The 22,647-nt window shown below is 35.7% G+C and overlaps 1 protein-coding gene across 6 annotated transcripts in view; it reads left to right on the forward strand.

Moving 5' to 3' along the window:
- LOC128891842 (ankyrin repeat and fibronectin type-III domain-containing protein 1) overlaps positions 1-22,647 on the forward strand; it is a 201,110-nt gene that overhangs the window by 105,060 nt on the left and 73,403 nt on the right. For 3 of the 6 annotated variants that reach the window (XM_054151698.1, XM_054151697.1, XM_054151699.1), the window contains one exon: positions 10,370-10,593. In XM_054151698.1, coding sequence (XP_054007673.1) covers positions 10,370-10,593 — 224 coding nt within the window. Of the gene's footprint in view, positions 1-10,369; positions 10,594-16,101; positions 21,158-22,647 lie in introns of those variants that run through there. The other 3 variants (XM_054151701.1, XM_054151700.1, XM_054151702.1) reach the window with 3 other exon arrangements.

Raw genomic sequence — 22,647 nt, forward strand, 5'->3', positions numbered from 1 at the left:
AACGAAAGAGTCCATTAGATTCCGCGGTCTGAAGAAGCTTTTTATCGGTTAGGTTTTCCACGAGAATTTTGGAGGCTGAAAACACTTGCACTAACCTAGGTAACTGTACAGACACCTTCGATATTTGTCGTTCAATTAAATATATGTCGGAGATGAGACGTTCCATTCACGCCATATTCATTGTGGCACGTATTGACCATTGCTCAGGAGGTGGCGAAACACTTACAAACTGGAGAGGACTGAGGGGACAGGGGATTACGCTCGCTCCGCCTAAACCTCCCCAAGATCCCCTTTCTTTTCTGATTTGATCGAAAACGAAGACTCACATGAAACATTTTTATTCTTCACTTTTGACATATTTTTTCATGTAGAATCACCCCCTTTTCGCTTGTACCAGCAGTTACCGAACACCCTGTAAAAAACAAGAAGACGTAGTAACGTTCTCAGTATCAAATACTTGTTCCAAAGAAAATAAAAATTGAGTGCTGCTACAATGTAGTGCATACGGTAATAAAATATAGGAAAAAACTAATAGCATTGTTCTTGAATATGTATTAAGCACACAAAAAAAAACATAAAAATGTTGATATACCAATAAGCATAAGGTCGAAGAATACAGTTGTAATAATAATAATCAACTTGCAATAAATTATATAACACTCTAACTATAAAAGGAATAGAAGAATGTAGTTAATTAAATTTAAAAATGATCAATGCAGACAGTTTTTTATATCTTGTGCCTTAATCCACAATTATCAAATCTAAATTATTATGTAGACTCATCATCAAATATACGATGCAGTCATGCATTATTCAAATAAGTACTGCAGTTCTGATATTTATTCATCTCGAAATCACGTGGCTCCCAATTGTAACATAAAAGTAGTGATGTAGCAAAAATATCGCCGTTCGCAATACTTTGAATAATGGAAAACCGATCTGCGTAGTCCTCTAACTGCGTCTGACCACTTTATATGCGTCTGACCAGGAACGACCTGTACTACTGCTGCTTTGTACTTTCCCCAACGTTTGCCCTTTAAACCGATCCACTTTGTATTCCGTTCTCAGACAATCTTCGAAGATATACTTGTTATAGGATAGATCTTGTTTATTTATTTCACAAAAAATGTTTTAATATTACCGAAATTTTGTACTGATTTTTTCACGGTGTTCGATGTGAATGTAAAATTGGAAGCAGGTGAATATTGAAATCAACTTCAACCTTCGCGCTGCAACATTCGATTACAGTCAAACGCCGTTGCATATCCGTTCGATGTTGGATTCAACTTTAGCTCGCGTATCGGTAAAATTTATTTCCCTTCACTGTAAGACCGGTGACTGGTGAAAATTACGAGAAAAGTTTGAGATTAAAGAATTTTCAGGTTTCACCGAGGAAGTGATACTTTCCGAAAAAGTTGGAAATTCACGTTAATAGTTGGAGAAATTAATTTTTGTTAAAGAGTAAGAAGGATATCGATTAGCGTAAGAATATTTCCGGTGGTATTGCAATAACAGTGGAATATTGAACAGCCCTCATTATGTTCTCTACGACCAACGGATTCCTGTATTCTTTAATTTCAAATTGTAGAGCAAAATTTTGCAGTATTTTTTTCTATTATTATAATAATATAGCTAATTGTAGCTACTATAATACTAAAATGGTCAGCGCTGAATAAAACATATTGTAACCTTCAGTTTTCTTTAACTAACACGAACAACTAAACACATATCGGCAATTTTATAAAATATTGATATGTAGTATACCTTAAAAATACTTAGTTGAAATAAAAGTGACGAATACTCATTATTAATATGAAATTGAAAATTATTATTTAGTTCCCGTAACTTAGCTTGCGTTCTTTCTTTTTTTTTTTAATTATAAATACCAAATAAACACATACACACGTATATTTTATATCTATTTTCTAATTTCAATAAATACTATAAATATATTTTAAACTGTTGTTCATAATTTAAGGAAATTTAAATGTAAACAGTTATCTTAAAAGTTTAACAAAGAAACAGCTAAAAAGAAGTTTAAACTAAAGATATTATGAATTAACAATTACGCTACTTTATACATCCTTTTCATAAAATAATAGGCCGTGTGAATAATTAATGATTGGCACATAAAGAATTGTTCTAATTTCCTACTAATCCCTCGTCACTAATTGGTATACAACGTATCATTAAAATTGAATAATATTTCTGTGGAACTTCTTTCTCAAAACTAAGCCAGTGCATGAATCGCCTAAAAATCTATACAAATAATTTTTTTTTTGTAAAGCATATATGTAGAAGTACAAGCTGTTTCTTCAGTGACTAGGAAAACAATTAGATTCTCTTCAGACATATTACTATCGAATTGTTTCTAGTGTCTTGAAATTCCTGTCCGATTCGCAAGGACATAGTTGGTTAATCCCAAGACAGCATCGATCAGCACGGGGAAAAGTACAGTCGAATTTCGCTTGTCTGAGTAGATGGTTTTTTATCACGTTTACCGTTATCTTCTCGTGTGTCTGACCTTTCCTTGGCCATCAACTCTGAAACCTTATCCCCTGCCAAGAGGAGAAGCAATTATCTCTCCTTGGCTGACGTTAAAAATTATTTATAGTTCACACGCTTCCCTGGAACAGCCAGGCGAAACGAGAGACACCGTAGCTAAACAAATATCAATACTACGTATCAGTAAGAAATAACGTCCTGGGTTAGGTCAATGTTACAAGTTAACGTACCGAAACTCCAACGTTTGTTTAAGACCTTCCAATAATTTGATAATTGTACATAAGAAACGGTTCCTCGTAAGAGCTCCACAAACCATTCAAATTGCGTTTAAAATATTTCTTGCATTATCATCATTGAAAATGATATTTAGATGACCCTGGCGTAGATGTGACACCCTGTATTTGTAACATCAATTTCCTTTTCATTTATTTTCTAGAGATAGTCAGTCAGAGTCTGAAAGGCTCGGTTAGAAAACGGTCCGATAAACAATAATGTTTATGGACGTAATGTGTCCATCGATGGAACGAATGACGACAGATAAACAATATTCGCAGCAGGTGGATACCGATACAGCGAAACTCTTTCTTTCTCCGAAACCAACGAAAATGTTTACCGCGTACGCGCGAGGATAGGCGGTGTTTTTCCGTCGAGAATCGCGAATTAAGTAAACTCGCCAATTTCGAAACGTCACCGGGTGGATAATTCGACGTCAGTGCCGCGTAATTCGAGTCGGGGTAATTGCGGACGCATAGAATACCCGACTGCTAAGAGCGAGGAATGGAAAGGATCCGTGTAGTTAGGTGAAATACATTAATCAAGACTTAGTGGCTTAGGGTTCTGTAATTTTCTGCAATTCTCTCACTCCCCTTATTCGGACGCGCTTTTCATACGATTTCTTTAGAAAATTAACCGAAACGAATATGTCACGATAAATAAACGATGGAAAGGATTTTCAAAAAGAATCTTTGAATTTTGTTTTTTTACCGTATCACAAATGGTATGAAATATATCCGATTCTTTTATTTTGACGTTAGGTTTATCACTAAACGTACCAAGCGGGGTCAAGCGACCCTTTCCCAAAATTTTCTTTAAAATTGTACATTTATCGCTATTCCTTTCGCTTGTTACGTGCCGATATTTTCATTTTTATTTTTTCTTGATTTCGACGGCAGGAATGTGTTCAAGATGGTTTACCATCTCGAGTTCGTTCTAATCGAACACAAACCTAGCCTTTGACGGTAGTTTATTGAATTCATTTTTGAACAAAGATACACGTTCCCTCCTTGAAATCAACGTCGTCGCTCCACTTTCTGATAAACGTATAAATATTCTCCACTACTGATAAATGCATAAATATGTTAATATGTAAATATAATAGTATGTACGCGTTGCGTTTCGCGAAAGTTATGCGTTAATTGTTATATATGCGATATAAGTATTCAAGCGTCGTGGTAAAGGATAAGCACACAACGTATCATTGCTAAATTCAAATATTACTCGTGTCTCTTAAATATTTGATACGACGGTTACAGACATCGCTCGAAGGAGAGATGTATAAATACCACGTGATCGAGTTAAGCATGTCTTTTGACATTTTTTCATTTCGAACGTTCTGGAAGCTGAGGTATACCTAGAAGCAGCCTTGTGTTTCGCATTCGCGTAATGTTGTCGCGCGGACGAATTGAGCAGTTCGGTGGCGCGAGACGCGAAGGGATGGCACCATTCGTCAATACAAGATTCTCGCGCGTGCCAAGTCGCCGAGCAATGTTGATAGTTTTTATATCAACGAACCTTCCATCATGTGCTTTCGGATCCTTTGTCTTCAAACCTTCTAGAACGTTTACGTGGTTGAGCAAAGCGCGAGCCGAGATCACTTCTCATCGTACAGTCGCGCGAGCGTGGTAGCAGTCCGAGCGAGCTAAATTAGAGCAGAGTTTGCATTATCGAGTACTTAGTAGTGATATACGAAGTGAGTGATAGGCAAGAGACTCTAGTTCCTCGTAAAACAAGTTATCTTAATTTTCTTTATTTTCTATTCCTCGTAAAACAAATTATTTTTATCCTTTTATTTTCTCAAAATATTCAATTTATTTTAAATATTTTAATGTTGAATCTTTCCTTTCTGTAAATATTAACTTAGCCGTTTATTGCGTAAATTATAATTCTTTCACGTGTGTGTGTGTGTGTGTGTGTGCTTTTCCTCATTCGACTTTCTGTGAATTCTTATATTATCTAATTCTTCGATTTACTGCTTTCCGTTTTTCCCTTAGCTCATTTTTGCTAAGGGGTAGCAATAAAAAGTAGTCAAAGTTAAAGTAATAGAAACAAAATGGATACAACAAGTAATAGAAGTTACAGCGATTTGAAATAAAACGAACATCTACTAGAACGAAAATCTACATGATGATTAGTGTTAACCTTGCCAGTGAACAGATTAAAAGGGCTGTATCTCGTTATTGTTCGCGGAACAAAGCGACAATGTGAAACGAAAGCTCGAGGTCCACAAAGAAACAAAGTGTCAGCATCCACGGTTAGTTCCTTCCGGTGACTTTGACAACCTGAAAATCGAAATGAACACGCGCAGTGGAAGGGAGCGACAGCAGCATGTAATCTGGGAGCCCAATCTGGTCGACTACCGTATGTAAAGGCGGTCGTTCTTTCTTTCTTTTTTCTGTTGAATGAGGCAAGATTGGAAATAGAGTGTTCCCTGTTCCGTTACGAAGTCAAAAGCATCCGAATTAATTAGAGCCAGTTGTCGCGAGTTATTCAAAGCTTTATTTCAATCTTCCTTTCTCTCTCTTATTCGTCGTGGACGAGGCTGTTATTAACAGTTTTTGCGCTTTTGTGGATTTCGGTCTGTATATTGTAAACGCTAACGTGTCCTGACTTCCCTTCAATGTGTTCCTTTCGTTTAAAACGTGACCTCCGACATTTTTAGGACACCCTGTATATTGCTCATAACTATTGCTATTGCATAAAATCTATTGGTTATAAACTGCCACTAAAAACAGTGAAATAAAATAATTTTTGAAAAAACAAATATAACCGACTTCGAAAAAATATTAAAACTGTGCTAAAAAGTATGAAATAATTTCTATTTCCTTTATATTAAATTATATTGAATAATATATTAAATTTCTATTTCCTTTATATTAGATTATGTTAAATAACCTTTTCGTAGACGACGCAAAATTAAAAATTGCTTGTATTCAAAATTACCAAACTTGGTTTAACTTTCTGTCGGAGTGACAAAGTATACGTCCTTAAATTATTGCTACCATTATATCTACTTTAGACATCATATACATTAACATTATTCAATATCGCCACCTCCACCAAATACTGTCCCAAACCTACTCAGACAGTATTTTCATAGAGAGAGAGAATATATACATTAGCAGTAACCAATACTTCCACCCCCAGCTTCCGCAAAAAAGAATTTCCCAAACCTACTCAGACAGTATTTTCGTGTAGATAGTATATACATTAAATGTATACAATACGGCCGCCTTTACAAAAAACTAACTCAAGCAGGAATTAAAACTGTTGAATTTTGCGCCGTCTACGAAAAGATTATTTAACATAATCTAATATAAAGGAAGTAGAAATTATTTCATATTTTTAAGCAATTATAGTATATCTAGAACTGGCGAGTATTCATATCAATTAACTAGAAATTATTTCATACTTTTTAGTGCAGTTTTAATACTTTTTCGATGTCAATTATATTTCTTTTCCAAAAATTATTTTATATAGAATTGACATCTGATGGAAACTTGATCAAACAAGTATCAAACAGGACGTAGAAAGTTTTAGTTGAAAACAGAATGTCCATAGATTTTTTAAGCTGAAGAGCTCCTAAAAGGTGATTTAAGATTTTGATTTTTAATACAATACAAAAGTTACAGTAAATTTTCGATTGTAACTCTTTGTACATGATGTTTTAGACAATTAAATGATTACGTCGACAGGTTTATATTATTAAAAAACAAAATCTTACAGGTGCTTTTGGCAGATGGTTTATTAGCAATTGCGTTAAATAAAAGAAAAACACTTTTTGCACTTATCCATTGATTCTAAATTAGCCCAAACTCCTCAATTATTCTTTTCTTTATTACTAGACTACGGAAATTTATGCAAAATAAAATATTCGCGAGCGTGCCTACCAAAATTTAACTTAAAGAGGAATTTATTTTATTCTGCAAATATTATTATAACGTGAACTTTACTTTCAATCTTTTTTATATTCTTACATATTGTTTGCGTTTTGTGTGCATAAATGCATAAAGATCCGCAGTCTATATTTATTTCTAATAGCCGAATGTAACGTTGGGTCTACAATTGAAAATAATATAATATCCAATACAAAATCTAATAAAATACAGTCATCTGCAATAATTTAGTATTTATTAATTCGAAGGATTCAGTGATTAACATACGTCGTTATCGAAATAACCAATTCAATTATCCAATGTATATAACATGAAACTTCGGCCAGTATTCTTGAGCCAACGGAAGAATATAAACTAGAGTTTAGTATCATAAGGAGTATTATAAGGAGAAGCTTTGCAAGCAACTAGCACCGTTATCAACGCACAGGGGACATTTCCCAGGCTATGAGAACCCAATTCTTTTCCATTTCGCGGATGCTCGTCTGATGCAAATACCTGTGTTTCTTATTCTGCGAGTGAACAACTTTCGTCTCTCGCTGTTATATATCCCCCGTGGAACGGGAAAACGAGGAACGGTGAGTAATGTTAATAATTTAACGAAACTGACTTGAATCCTCGTTGCTCTCGAATTACCTCTCGACGGAATTACCGTTGTTCCTGCATGCGTTTTTTTCCCCAGGGGATCTTCCTCAAAGACGAAACGAGCCTCGACTAGTCGCAGTCAGGATTCCACAATTTCGGGAACAAAAGTCGCTGTTAGGGTTCACGTTTTGGAAATAGAAAATGAACGTCGCATAAAACGTGGAAACGCTTGCAAGCCTGCGTTCGTGAGGGACATGTGAACGGTTTTTAAGATCTTCTTTATACGCGAGGATTCTGATATGTTTGCGCTACAATTGCAAACACGTAGTGTAGGACCTTTTGTCGAGGGAAGAAATACGACAAAAGGATGAAAAATTGCTTGTGAGACGAGTTTTGGTAAAACTTGCGTTTGAAGCTGATAATTTTCTGCGAAACTGGTTTAAGACAATAAATAAATATTCAAAATACTGGAAGATATTAACTGTTTACAAAGAATTATCTTTGCATGCTAATATGATTATCAAACACGATTACACTTCCGTAGCGTGCAAATGGGGTTATTGTAAGAAGGACCTAACAGCGCGTGTCAAAGGTGAGCATCAGGATGCTCAATTTTCAAAGTTAGCAGGGATACGTTTAAACGACCGACGAAAGGGATGCAGATTTACTGCTCTAGTATGCCCAACAAATTTCATGAATTTAATTCATATGGTAACTAACAAAATTAATTCGTGTTTTCAATCTTCCTGAATACGCTCAAATTATTATGTCGTTAAACCTGTGTAGAACAGTCTCGTTAAAATAATAAGCAAAGTTTTAAGATCAGACAGTTCGTGGTTATTATTTGAGAGTAAAACTTTAAATTAACAAAGTAAACGTAATTTTTATTGGTTCTCGAGCAATTCATTATTTTAATTCCTCAATCTCTTTGCATAGTAATCCTGATCCACTTCAGGAAACAACAAATTTTATACGAAGTGTCAAGAACAAAGAAAAAGAGCATTGGTATGTACCGTATGCAAGAAGAAATTGGAAAAATGTTCTCAATAGGATTAATGAAGAACAAGAGAAATATTAAAATGATAAACAGTTAGACCGTTGTATCGAGAATTATTTACAATTAGAATATCCCAAAAAGGAGTTGAAAATGATTGTAGTCAACGTTGATTTCTGTCCATATTATCATCAACAGTAATAATGATTTCTTTCAGACAAGTACTCATTTCGCTTCTCCATTTGTTATAAAACAATTTGTGAGAAATTAGAAGAGTAATTAGAACGAAGCTCTTGACGTACTTTTAATTTCTTATATGCAGGTTATCACGAAATTCAAATAGGTCTACCTTTTAGGGAGTAATTCTACAAACCGAAATGATACGAAAATCAGGAGTAATGAAATTGTGGGGACGCTTCATTTTATAATTATAAACAATTATAAATTCAGTTTAGACACGCCTGATGCAAGGCAACCTGCGAATCACTGTCGCGCGCGAGATAGGTTAGTTAGGCGACCAGTGGCGACTTACACGCGACGAATTTACCATGTAACAGATTCACTATGTAACCATAGTTACCCATATAATTAGTGTCTGCTCACATAGCCGAAAGCACTACGTCAAGAATTTATGAAAAAACACGGGCGTCACGTTTTGCCCTATTAAATCCGTCTACTTGTGAAAATCTAAAGGTGCATTCGTTTTTATCCTAGAGAATTACACTTTCATACAGACGCGCCATCAGTATGCACCCAAACACATAGACAATTAGACATACATACACCGCAATTATTTTGCTTTTGAACGCCCATGTGTACAGTAATACCTCGATGCAGTGTTGGCCATAATCATAATTACGATTACGATTGTAATCAAATGTTTCAGAGTTGTGATTTAGTATTTTCGGGTGTTTATGGACATAGAAATTTTGTACCTCGAAACCGACTTCAAATTCGTGCTCCTCGCCCTAAAAAACTTGGAAAACTATGCTTTCGTTAAAGTCAAAAATTTTTAACAGTTACTCTAATAAAACCAATAGATCCTATCCGGAGCTGTGAAGTAATGATTACTTTTGTATTCGTTACAATTTGGAATAATTACGTTTGAATTAGACAGTAGATATTCAAGTAATTCTTAAATACTTTGTTTTTAGTAATTATGCAATACTTTATTCTTAATTACCGAGTAATTCAATTATTTTTTAATGGTTAGTTGTAACTGCGCAGAAAGTAATTAAAAGGCGTCTCAAATCTAACGTAATAAGAAATACCTAAAAGTAATTGAAAGACGTTAATCATTACTTTTAACAATTATTCGGTATACGTCCATGCAATTGCAATTGCAAAAAAAAAGTAGTTATAATTACCTTTTAATTACTTTAGATGTTAGACTTGAGCCTTTTAATTACATTTTGGGCAGTTATAAGTAATTATTAAAAATTACATGGATTACTGTTAGTAATTAAGTAATTGCAAATACCATTACGTGCGACAGAGTAATTGTAATAGCAATTATTCAATTACTTGATCAAATAATCGTTTCGTAATTGTAATTAAGAATTTACACATCTGTTTAAACGTTATTTTCTCCTTGAAGTCCAACCGTAAAAATTTTGTGTAAAGTCGAAAACACGAAAAAAGAATTAATAGTCGTAACATTTCTAAAATAAGGGGTTTTTCGAAAAATGTCTAAGAGCAACTATTTGTTGAAAATTAGTTGTAGAATTGATACACTGATTTTGTCCAGACTTAACTGTAGACTAGCCTGTACAGACCACCTTGTATAGAGAAAAGTTGTTCAAAGTGATGCCTTTAAACAACATATTTCAAGATCATACAAATCGAAGGCGTGGACGTCTTTCGGCGACTTAACCCTATCTTTTTTATTTAGTATCACACCCTGTCCTAGTGCAGTACGTGTTCAATGACTTATGATTGGGGGTGTACGTCGATACAAACTATAGCTGTCGTGCTGAAATTGTTAGTAAGAACTTACATTTGCCCCAAGTTTCCCATTCTAGGAGCGAAGTCACAGTTCCGACGTCCCAGAAATTACACAACGGATTGCATGCCAGTCTCGTGCCGAAAATTTGTAAGACGATGGTTTGATTGACAGACGGGATTGCAGCACGACCAGCTTCTGCCTGCCAAGGAGCAGCTCGATCGACAGCGTGGCAGAATGGGGCATCACGACGAACGCTGGAAGCAGTTACGGCCTTTGCGTCGATCAACCACCGCCAAGGAGGAGTCCCAGCCCCCTGTTAGGCACCAGAAGCGACAGATTAAGCCTGGTCTCGCCAAACATTGGCAGGCGGGTCAAGGGGCACAGAGCAGTTCTGGGTGAGTGTTTTTTTTTCTTCTATCGTACATCCAGCGACTCTCGCGAAAATAGATTCGTGTTGATGCCGATCGATCGCACCTCGATATTGGGAAAGTTTGAAATTCAAGGTTGACTCCTGCTCTTTGAAGATTCATCCCTTAGCGCAACGACAACCACGATCGAAAATATTCGGACGCTTCGGAGTTATTGGACATGTTCGAAACTTCGAGTTTTCGTAGCAATATTAAAAACAGATCAAAACTGTTGAGCTGAAACTGAAATTAAAGCTCGATTAAGCTATTTATTGAACTCTATGACTGATTTCATTTGACTCTGTGAGCAAGAAATGAAATCTTCTTTCAAGAGGAGAGTTTGTCCAACTATAATAGGTTTGTAAATCTTTGAATTAATCATGTTTGATTAATTTTTTGAGCTGCTGGAAACAGTTTTAACGCATTGGATTCTAACGTTGAATTCCTACATTCGTGCAACATCAAAAACGTATGTCCTTCGACCCTTTGACTTTGAAGGGCATATACATAGGGTATATACGCCCTCGAGAAATGGGTTCAGAGAAATGTATATATTATACTTGTTAAATTAATTTTTTAAAAGTATCGGCTTATAGGTGATGATAAGACGAAACTTTTTTTATATTTACAGTTTGTTCATAGGACGGTTAGTTTCGAAAATAAAAATTGAAAATTCAGAAGTTCGTTGCAACAATTGGATTTCTGGAAAAAGTTTTCAATTTTTATCACTGAAACTAAACGTCCTATGAACAAACTGTAAATATATCAAAGTTTCGTCTTATCATCCTCTATGAGGTAATATTTTTTAATATATCAACAAATAAGTAATTGTCAACTAACCATCCTTTCATTTTCACTATTTCAAATGTAATCGAATTCATAGAAAAATGATCTTCTACGTTCTTAATTTCTATTTTAAAGAGTAAACGCCCTGTGAATAAACTGTAAAAGATAAAAAGTTCCATCTTATCGTTTCCTATAAGCTGATATTTTTTTTAACATTCACAACTCTACGCTTCTTAGGATTTCCAGCTGAAATCGTCTCGCAGTCAAAGGGTTAACGAGGTTAGAGCTATCTTAGGGCAAATGGTTAATAATCGTAAGGATTGCAAGGTTCGCGGATATCGATTAATTATAGCGGCTCGTTTCTGAGCGAGTTCAATTTGATTCTCGCGGTCGAGCAAGTCCTCGTGGAACAATCTTGCGATTAGAAGTTTTCGGCCATTGGGAACGCTGGTGGCTCGAAGTTAAATTGCGTAAACTCCACACTGTTGCTCTGCGAGGCATAGATATTCGATGGTCAGCACCAAACTGTAATCATTTGAAGCGCAATAATGAATCCACTTATTGAAACGCAGATGAAAGTTAAATTTGCTGGCTGGACACTTATTGCGAAGTAAGTTTTCAGAATGGGAAGCCTCGCTTTGTTTTTGAGATATATATGATCTTTATGGAACAATTTTTCAAAACAGCGTTTGAAAGTTAACGATCAGGTGCACATTCGTCTTCCTAATGAAGAATGCAGTAACCTTTAATTTTAATATACTAAAATTTATTAAGACTTTATAGTACCGACCCTTATCCTGAAAACAAGTATCTCAGATAATAGTGATTTCAGTGATTGAAAGATTCAAAATTTGATTTTTATAAATAAAATTAATAATAAAATTTATAAAAATCAAATTTTAACTTAAACGGTCACTTCCAAGTTCCTTTTTCTTAATGAGAAGTAACAAATGGCAAAAATTGTTAAAATGTTGGAATGTGTCATATACAAGTTTTATTTTATTTTCTTTGTTATTTTATTTTCATGGATTTTCCTGTTCCTCCAACTTTGATTATCTATAATCATTCGAGTATTTCTAATTTGAAAAAGTAAGCACGTCTGAAAATTACAGACAAATTGCTACGAAATCGTGAAAAACAAGTACAAATCAAATTCATTAACGCGAAGAGATTTTATTCAGATCAAGAACTTGAATCAGTTTAAACGTAGAACACACTGTGTACTTCAATGATGATAGATCTATAAACTTTTCACACATCCTCAGATGTCTAAACAGATATACATATACAGGGTGAGGCATTTAAAACAGTCCAACTGAATAATTCGGTTACTTTTAGCGATAGAAAAAAAAGTGTCGAACAAGAGTTGTTTGATTTCGAGGAGAACGTAGCATGGTGCCAATAACTTTTTTATCGGTGGATGAATAGAAGAGATATGAAAGTCGACTGTTTTTTTTTATATAGAATGATATAGTTTCTTATACACATTCTGATAGAGCATTTCAAAACGAATACAATGACCTGAGGTTACACAGGCTGACTAAAACTGACGCTTTTTTTTTTCTATACCTAAAATAAGCGAATTATTCAAGTGACCTGTTAAATGCCTCAGCCTGTATAGCAAAGCGTATAAAAGTAAAATTTATTTTTTGTGCACTAATCCAAATTAAAATTAATTCAGTTATCAAAATAGAATCTTGTATAAAGTACAATTACGTATAAAGTACAATTTTTGATGGAGCAAACGAGCTTCGACGTGGCGAAGACGGTTCTAAGCTGAGCCAGGTATCGACCAATGGCGAGGCTCGTTTAGCCGAGAGTTGAGGTTCGTGGACAGGTAAACCGGTTGGCCCCGCTTTCGCGGCAAGAACGGAGCAACGCACCGACGAAGAAAGGTGCTCGGGTCTCTCGTGAATTTCGTGACGTTGGCCCTTTCACGTGGTCTCTGCTATTGTGTGCACGTAATGCCAGATTTTAACGTCGCCTTCGAACTACCTAACAGCGTTTCACTCGCCTTTCCTCCACTTAGCTCCGTAGACGTTCACTAGATGTACCTCCGACTTCGCGAAGTTTCTCCTGAGCACGTAAATACCGTGCAAGGATTCGACATAGTCCATCAAAGATGAGCGATATCTTATTCGAGTAACGGATAACGAATAATAGCTGGGTATAGTTAACAGTCATTGAAATTGCACTCTCTGTGTAATCAGATTGCTCCAAAATAGTGCCTTCTTCGCGAATTAATTACAAGGAAATTAATGCGAATCCTGACTTTTCCTTTCACAGAATATTTAAGTATTAGTATTATAAAGAGGTCAAGTTTGTTTATTTGTATGTATGTATAGAGGGTAATCTCTGGAACTACTGAACCGATATTAAATATTTTTTCAGTAATAAAAAGCTACGCTATGTATAAGAAATACATTTTTTTAACACTCGAGATAGATACGAACATTGTATAAAAGGAAATGTTTGGACTTGTATTTATTTTCGGGGAATTCATTTCCAAATACTTCGATTTAGAGTAATTTGACGTCTTCGTTCTCTTAGAAACACTTTTAGAAAGAAACATTGGAAAAATATTACTAACGTGGTAGGAATATTAAATTGTTTCGGTGCAATAAATAATGTGAAACCTTTAAAAACTTGCGGTCTTATGTCGAAGGTGGTTCGACAAAAATCCACCGAAATCAACAAGTCTGGACCACACAGCGTTAGTGCCAAATAACACAGACTGTTATTGCTTATGTAGAGTGTTAACCTTTGTCGTACTACACGATGATACTAGCAACGATCGTTGCGTATATTTAAGTGGAAATTCGATGTAATTACATTAATTGATTTTGTGAAAAAAAAAACATTGAGAGGCGGCGTGGATAAATTCGAAAATTCACTTCAGGAACTGTTATTTATTTTCAAAAATCTATCCAGAATGCAAACAGAATTTCGGCACTTTTGGCTTTTACACTTTTAAATTCCATAGCACTGAATAGGTTAAACAACAAACATCGACGTTTTAAGGTGGTACAATGTACGTGTAAAAATTTATTCGCAGATCATGTTGCGTCGAATGGTTACATTTTCGTTTTTCTTTTGTGAAATTTTTCATTATACAATTATTGGATTTCCAATAGCAACAAAACACGATTTGTCACGTTTGATAAAATATATCCGTTAATTTGTAACAGTTTTCACAGTTTCACGTATACAGCATGAATGTGACAATATTAACATCTAACATTGACACTCCCACGATGTCTGTGAATATAGTTTATAACTGGATTATAAGTTAAATGGATGTACTCTGGCGGCACGTGTTGAATAATTTAAAAAGTTTCTACTGCTAACAAGGTCTCAAAGGAAACACGAAGCATGGATTAATGTTACAGCGTGACAAATTATACGTCAGATATATTTTATGAATCGTGATGTGGATACAATTTGTGATTGCTTCGAAAAAAATATAACAATTACTCTTAATTTCAATATTGTTGGAAGTACTTCTAAACAGAAAAACTGTTTTTCGTTGTAAGGTGTTTAATTTCAAAGAATACAGAATAAGCAGTTACTCGTCTCCTTTTCGTTATTCGAAATGGTTATTTGGATAAAAATGTTGTCGTCTTTGGTGTCCGTCCGAAGCAAGTCTTCGCAACATGTTCCAAGAACGTGACTGGACATCCAGACCCGAGAACAATAAAGTGAAAGTAACAGAAGCTAGGCCTCTTTTCAAATGGTCGACGATGGTTGTCATCGAATCCGTCAATTGACGCGGAAACATGAATAGTCAAGCGAACGGTCGAGCGGAGCCAGTAGTGCTAGATAATTAATTGAAAGTGCTGTGACGTGAATCGAAAACTATTTTATGAAAATAAGATGTACGAGTGGTCCAACATATTTTGCGAACTATTCTATGAGCATTAATAGCAATTTTTTTCCGTAGTTATAAGGTATACAAAATTGATAAACTTTTAGTTTGACCTCAAGAAACTACTTATAAAGTTATTGGCACGATAGTACACAGGGTGATCGATTGTAAAAATGCCACCTGAATAATTCGTTTGCTTTTAGCGATAGAAAAAAAAAAACGTAGAAGTCCTCAATGAAAGATTGAACGACAGTGGTCGAAAACCTCTTTGCATCAAAAATAACACGACTTATATACTTTACTTCAAAAAACAGTTTTTTTTTTTTTTTATTTTTTGTTGATGCTCAATAAATACAGTTCTGTTATCCGGCGCACCGGTAAACCCTAAGCTGAGAAGCGATTTGTGATCGAACGCAACAGTAAATTCAATTTATTATTTCCGTTTGATCACCAGAACCCTTTCCGGTTCTTACAGGAGCTCTGGGGCACCCTGTATACAGTAATCTCGTAACACTTTCCAAGTTTTACTTCGCTCAACGAAAGTATAACCTTGGCATTCAACTTTTCTTTTCATATCGAAAGTAAGTAATTGTTCATTTGGGAATTTTTACACATTTGAACTTAGAATTTGCAATCTCGTGCAAAACAGTGCGCCAGTATTGTGAAAAAATGATCAAAAACCTGATAAAAGTGTATATCGTTTGCATTTGTATAAGATCATTGTATTACGGGATGAGAGGCTCGTAGAAAGCACCCTGAAGAAGGATAGGGAATGCTTTATCCTTGTTGACCGACTAACGGGCTGCGTTAAATCTACGTTTCTACGTTTCTTCAAATCTACGTTCGTTTTAAATCTTTATATTACAAAAAGTGACCACGTATGATAGGTCTATGAATTCGTCTGAATAAATGCTGTTCTGTTATGCATAAAAATATAAAAGGTTCAACAAAATTATTTAGACCGCGTAGGTTGCCTCTTGAATTTGTCCATTTGAAGTTTCTCGTACAAAATTGTACGTATACGTGCGATTACGATTAAAACCCCGATCTCCGCTTACTTGCTGGTTGAAAATGAATGTCACTTTTGCACATTTTACGCGTTACCAACGAAGAAAGTGTAGTAATAACTGCGAAGAAATTTAAAATACAGTATCCAAATGAACTGTAGCTGATAACGTCGTTGCGGACACTGTTCTCTTCAGACGTCCCTACGCTTTGAAAAAATTCAAAAAACGAAAAGAAAAATGAATATTTTGTAACGTTCTAGACTAGAATACCCCCATGAATCGCATCTACGCCTCGAAGAGTTACCGATGAAGTCGAATAATGATCCACGAAAAATCCCGTGATCCCGATGATAGCCGCGGCGGCTTCGCGAAGAATCTGACATACCTGAATGGCCAGGTAGCGTCTCGGCCAATCGTCTTCCACGCTTTGTTTACGTCCTCGTGTCCGGTCACGCGGTTGGCTACGGCGAGTCGCTTGTGTAAGGAGCCTTTCAGTCCGTGATCGTTCGCGTGCTCGGTTGTTTCGCCGCCGCCGACGCGTCGATCTCGCCTTCGAGAATATCTCGATCCAGTCGTAAATCGCGATCCATCGACGGTGCGCTTTCGAGTGGCCTATATCGTGAACAGGTGAACCGGTTGGGAATTTGTGTGTTTCGTGCGGGGAACCAGTGGCGAAGGGTCCAGCGGTGCGTGGCGTCGAGATCGCCGTAAGACGTCGAGATAAACGGATCATTGGACGACGTTTCCCCCGGAGGCTCGCGAATACGTCATGGCGTCGGTGGGTTCGCGAAGATTGGCGCAAAAATTGAAACGCCGGTCGAATTGGTCGCCGACTTAGCATGACCGTTCACCCCTCCGGTGGTCAGGATTTCCGGTAAATCGATTCAGCATTGATAACGCGATTCGCGAAGATAGCCTGGTAGAATTTGACACTTGCGAATCTCCAGCACTTTATTTTCTTATTTATTTGAGTAAATGTTTCTTTGCTCGGTTCCACGAGTCGAAGAGATTACCGGTAAATCGATTCAGCATTGATAACGCGATTCGCGAAGATAGCCTGGTAGAATTTGACACTTGCGAATCTCCAGCACTTTATTTTCTTATTAATTTGAGTAAATGTTTCTTTGCTCGGTACCTCGAGTCGAAGAGATTACTACGCAGCGCGAAAAGGGGAGGTGATTACTTGCAAAAGCCTTGAATCCTAACGATGACCTTGACCTTGAGATACATGGTACCGAGTACGGTTCTGCGTTTGTTGTTCTGCGTGTCACGTGGGGGTCGCTCGTGGCTGCTGAAATTCGCTGTTTGGATTTCTTTACTTACAAATGAAAAAAATTGAAAGCTTAATAACTTTAAAACTGGAACTTAAATTCATTTACGTGATTTACTTTAAGTGCAATGGAAAAGAAATTTTCCTTTGGTCCGTTTAGTATCGCTGATTAAAATATTTGGATATTTTGAATATTTACTGAAAGTCGTTGTAATTATTGAACTCTTCAAAGCAACCAAAAATCGTTGTCATTCGAAAACATTGTTAAGAATGTGGTCGTAAAATAATTAAATAATTACAATTAATATACCCTGTCGAGGTGAAACGTATGGAACAAAAAATCGAGGTCAGCGAGTATTTTGTATTACGAGAGACACGTGCCGTTAGTAAAAGTACTTTTCATTTCACTTGTTATGCAGTTGGAAACCAAACTGATTAATATTTATAACGATATAGGAGTGGCTATAGTAATTGACGTTAATGTTGCCACGCTTTTGTGCTACTTTCTGATTTCTAAATATAAATAATTAATTATTTAAGGACTTAATTCTTGAAGAATGTACGAAACGTCGAGAAAAAATTTGTAATGATCACATTACATTTTTCCTTCTTTAATAAATACAATTTTTGTATACTACCGCAATATTATTACTAAATAACATTCATCTTTACGAACAAATAAATAATACACGAAATATATTTTATGTATATTACAACTATGTGGATAATATAGTTCTTGATTGCTCTAGTAAATCCGATGCATGATTGTAATTGCTCCATTTAATTGTACTTTTCTATATTACTATAATTTTTCTTTAATACAAGTAATGATGCCTGTTAGGATTATTTTTAAGAGTACTATTGGAAGTTGTGGTAATTATTTAAAAGTTTTCCCTCCTCGCCGGTTTTTGATGACCTTGAAATATTTTGTCAAGGTCATCATCCTGAACAACTTATCCCTATACATGTCACCGCCCCTTAGTTTCCGAGATGTTCGTAAAAAACTTTAGTTAAACATAGATTACGAGTACACTTCATTTTGGCACAGCTAGCTCCGATGACCTTGACCTTGACAACATATGTCAAGGTTAAGGTTCTTGGGGCGGGGTTTCCTGTTCGGCATTTTCACCAATTTATATATTTGTCAGCCGCTTTGATCGATATTTTGAGCCCTCTTAGATGCGAACGCGAGAACACTGTTTCGAATTGTTTCGCGTACACAGAACTCATACTTCAAAGCGTCGTATCCTCGCAAAAACTGGATGATTACTACAACTTTTCTTTTAATGCGAAGTAAAGGAATGACGAACAAAGCAACTACGAGTTACTTTATTTAATTACGTTGAGCCATTCGGAGATTACGACATGGACATTTACTACCTTCAACGAGTAATTAATAAACACTATAAATTATTATTATACGATCTTTTGTTGGTAAATTCTACTATGGATGTCTATTTACAGTTTGTAATATTTAATAATATTATATTGTATATTACTAAAGTTTTAATTTAGACAGAAAAAAATGTCCAACGTCTGAGAAACATTTACAACGAGATATTACAAATAAAATAAATAATATTATTTTGATACAACGATATCATTGAATATAATCAAACAGTATATTATTAGAGTTTTCATTTAGATAGAAATAATGTCCAACATCTGAAAAACATGTACAACGAGATATTACAAAAGAAAATAAATAATATCAGTTTGGATACAACGAAGAAATTAATAGCTAGGGCGTCAAGATTGGCAAAAGAAATTTTAAGAGCGCATAGCGGATAGATTAATGAAAAGAAAATAGAATTGCTTCTATCATTCCTCCTGAAATATTAAATAAATAATTGGTGAAATATATTGTCTAATGCGATACAAAGTATGTACAAATACATGAGTGATATTCATTAACAGATTCGTAATTTCCTTTAGATATGTATTTCGATTGAGTAAGTGTGCGCATATTTATAAGCGTAGGTGTACATGCTCTCGTTAGACAGACCGTAATTATCCGTATAACGTTCACGGCAAATATTCATCACGTATTACTACACCCGTCTATCCTTCTCCGGAGACCACAGGAAACTTTAAATAGCAAAAAGAGTCGCAAACAGTGCAATCACTTCGAGAATCTCTGCACGGACGTCACGGGAATTGCTCGGGCAGCTCGGCCACTGGAACCGCGTAGGACGTTACGACGTAACCATTGCCATAACTTTGCGTCACAAAGAGATATACTTGTGAGAGACAGGTGTCGCTCTAGATCTAGATCGGGTATTCCCTCGAGCGTAAACTACACGGAGAAAAACCGTAGCGTATTTTGTATTTAATGACCGCGACATCGTCTGTTCGAACATTTAACCCTTTCGTGTTTATGCGGTGTCGCATTCAACACAAACCAGAATTTTATACAATTTAAAGAAACGAATAAATTGAATAAATAAAAATTAATCGAAGATCGACCACCTCGGTCTATATTACAAACCATGTAATTGGGGGCTGTTCATTAATTACGTAAGGATCTCGAGTGGAAGGGGCGGGGAGTTAAAAATTTCGATATGACTTTGCCTTGAGAGGGGACAGAGTTAAAGCCATTCTTAGTTTGCATTGAATGCATTGAATGCATTGATCTTTTACGGATACAAAGACTTCTGTTGGAAATTTTGTAGATTGTTGTCACGCGAAAAATGACAATTCAGTTTATCGACAAAGGCATCCAACCAAAAATAACGCAGTTCATGAAGTTAGAGATTTGTTGGGAAAATTGAATTTCAGGAAAATGGTCTAAGTTTTCAATTTTTATGTCTGAAATGAAACGTCACATGAATAAACTGTACATGTATACAAAATCGTTTCGTTTTGTCGTTCTCTATACGGTGCTTTTTTAAATTCAATTGTTCGACTCATTTTTTTCTCTTGAAAACAACAACAACAGAATCAGATCGCTACGAGATCTCAGGAAAAAGGTCTTTCAAGTTTTTAATTTTTATTTTAGAAACTAGACATCCTATAAATAAACTGTAAATATAGAAATGTTCCGTATAAGCTGATGTTTCTTTTTTGAAATTCACGACTCCACGGCTCTTAGAACTTCCAAGAAAAATCGTCGCGCAGTCAAAGGATTAATATATTCGTATTGCTTCGAAAAGGAGCAATAAAATCGTTGATGAATAAATGAATCGCGAGATTCCGTGGCCAGGGAAACGGAAAGATGTCTGACCGCGGAGGGTGAAGTTTTCAGCCGTGAAAAAGCCGTCGCGCCGCAGGGATGCGGTCGAAGAAAAAACAGTATCGTTTCGCGAGATATCGAGAGCGGCGCATGGAAGGACGAGACGCGACGAAAATGAACGGAGAGGTTTGAGGGACACACGGTGCAAAAGGTGGAGGACCTTGCCGCATCTCCGTGGAAGAGTGAGAGAGATAGTGATAAACCGGTTTCTGCATTTGGTGCAACGACGCGCCTCCTGCGTTTTACCGGCGAGTTTTCAGGAAGAAATTTCCACGCATCGGGGCTCCGTTACTTCCTTTAATTCACCGGTCGGAAAGCGTACAAGATCGGCTTTCGCTCTTCATGGAAACGCCCTTGGGCGCTTTAGTCCGGCCTGGATGTATCTGTAGAGGGTACGTTTATTTACTTTTTATTATCCTTCCCCTCTACGTACTCGCTGCCACTTAAAGTGGAACAACTCTGAAAGAATGATCGCATTTGAGAATTTTTTCTGATCATACGAAATATCTATTATGGATATTTTATGCGTAAATTAAAAGTACGCACTTCGATGAGTTCTTCTATGAATTTTCCTGATATATATGGTGGCACTGAACGTACCAAGCGGGGTTAAATGATCTTTTTCAAAATTCATTTCAAAATTGTATATTTATTGTTATTTCTTTCGCTTATCAGACTTTCTGTAAATTCTTATACTGATTAATTCTTCAATCTACTGCTTTACGTTTTTCTCTTAGCTTACTTTTTTATAGAGAAAAATTACACATAAACAGAACGGACTCTTATTGGAGATTCCCAAGATAAGTTCTTTATAACTGAACGAACGACAAATTTCTCACGATTAATTATCTCGAATGAATACTTATTCTGAGCCATTATTGTTATTAATGTTTAATTAAACACTGAATGATGCTGAATATCTCACAAATGTTTAATTATGTCGGAATTATTAAGTTTTAATTGTTGTAATCAATAGATATTAAAATATAGAAAAATACCTTATTCTCAACTTTTCGTGTATGAAAATATTACTTTCTCGAAAAACGTTGATATAATAATCTAAAACTTTGAAATGCATTAAATATGTACATCTCCGAATTAATTGAATATTTACAATGCATATAGTAACATTCAGTCCTCGATTAAGTATTAATAAGAATCACGGTTCAGAATGAACTCTTATTGGAGATTCACGGTAAAACTTTATGCCAGCTCTTCGAATATCATGTTCTTATAATATCAGACGTGAAATTCGACCCAAATTCGATTAATGTCCCCCCTCCTCGTTCATCATAATCTCCTCATACCAAAGGTAAGTTTCAAGCAAAAAATAAAAATTATGATACCAACTCACACATTACGTTCTCCTGATACAAGAAGTAAGTATCGAGCAAAGAAATAAAAATTATGAGACCAACTCGCACATTCGGTTCTCCTGATACAAGAGGTAAGTTTCAAGCAAAAAATAAATATTATGATACCAACTCACAAATTACGTTCTCCTGATACAAGAGGTAAGTATCGAGCAAAGAAATAAAAATTATGATACCAACTCGCACATTCAGTTCTCCTGATCCAAGAGGTAAGTTTCAAGCAGAAAATAAAAATTATACCTACTCGCTCATTACGTTCACCTGATACAAGAGGTAAGTATCGATATTTAATTAAAAATTATGCAACTTCTTTGAGTATCATGTTCTCCTGATATTAAAATGTAAAATTTCCTCAGAATTTTGATACGTACCTGGTATTCCTCGTGCCACCTCTTCGCATATCATGTGCTCCTGATACCAAAATGTAAAAACGGCCAGAATTTCGATACGTACCGAAAAATAAGCCCCTTGTATTAGGCAACCTATATTTACATGTATGCCGGGCCGGC

Source organism: Hylaeus anthracinus, unplaced genomic scaffold, assembly GCF_026225885.1.
Source record: "Hylaeus anthracinus isolate JK02 unplaced genomic scaffold, UHH_iyHylAnth1.0_haploid 12002, whole genome shotgun sequence".
In the NCBI taxonomy this organism is placed as follows: Eukaryota; Metazoa; Arthropoda; class Insecta; order Hymenoptera; family Colletidae; genus Hylaeus; species Hylaeus anthracinus.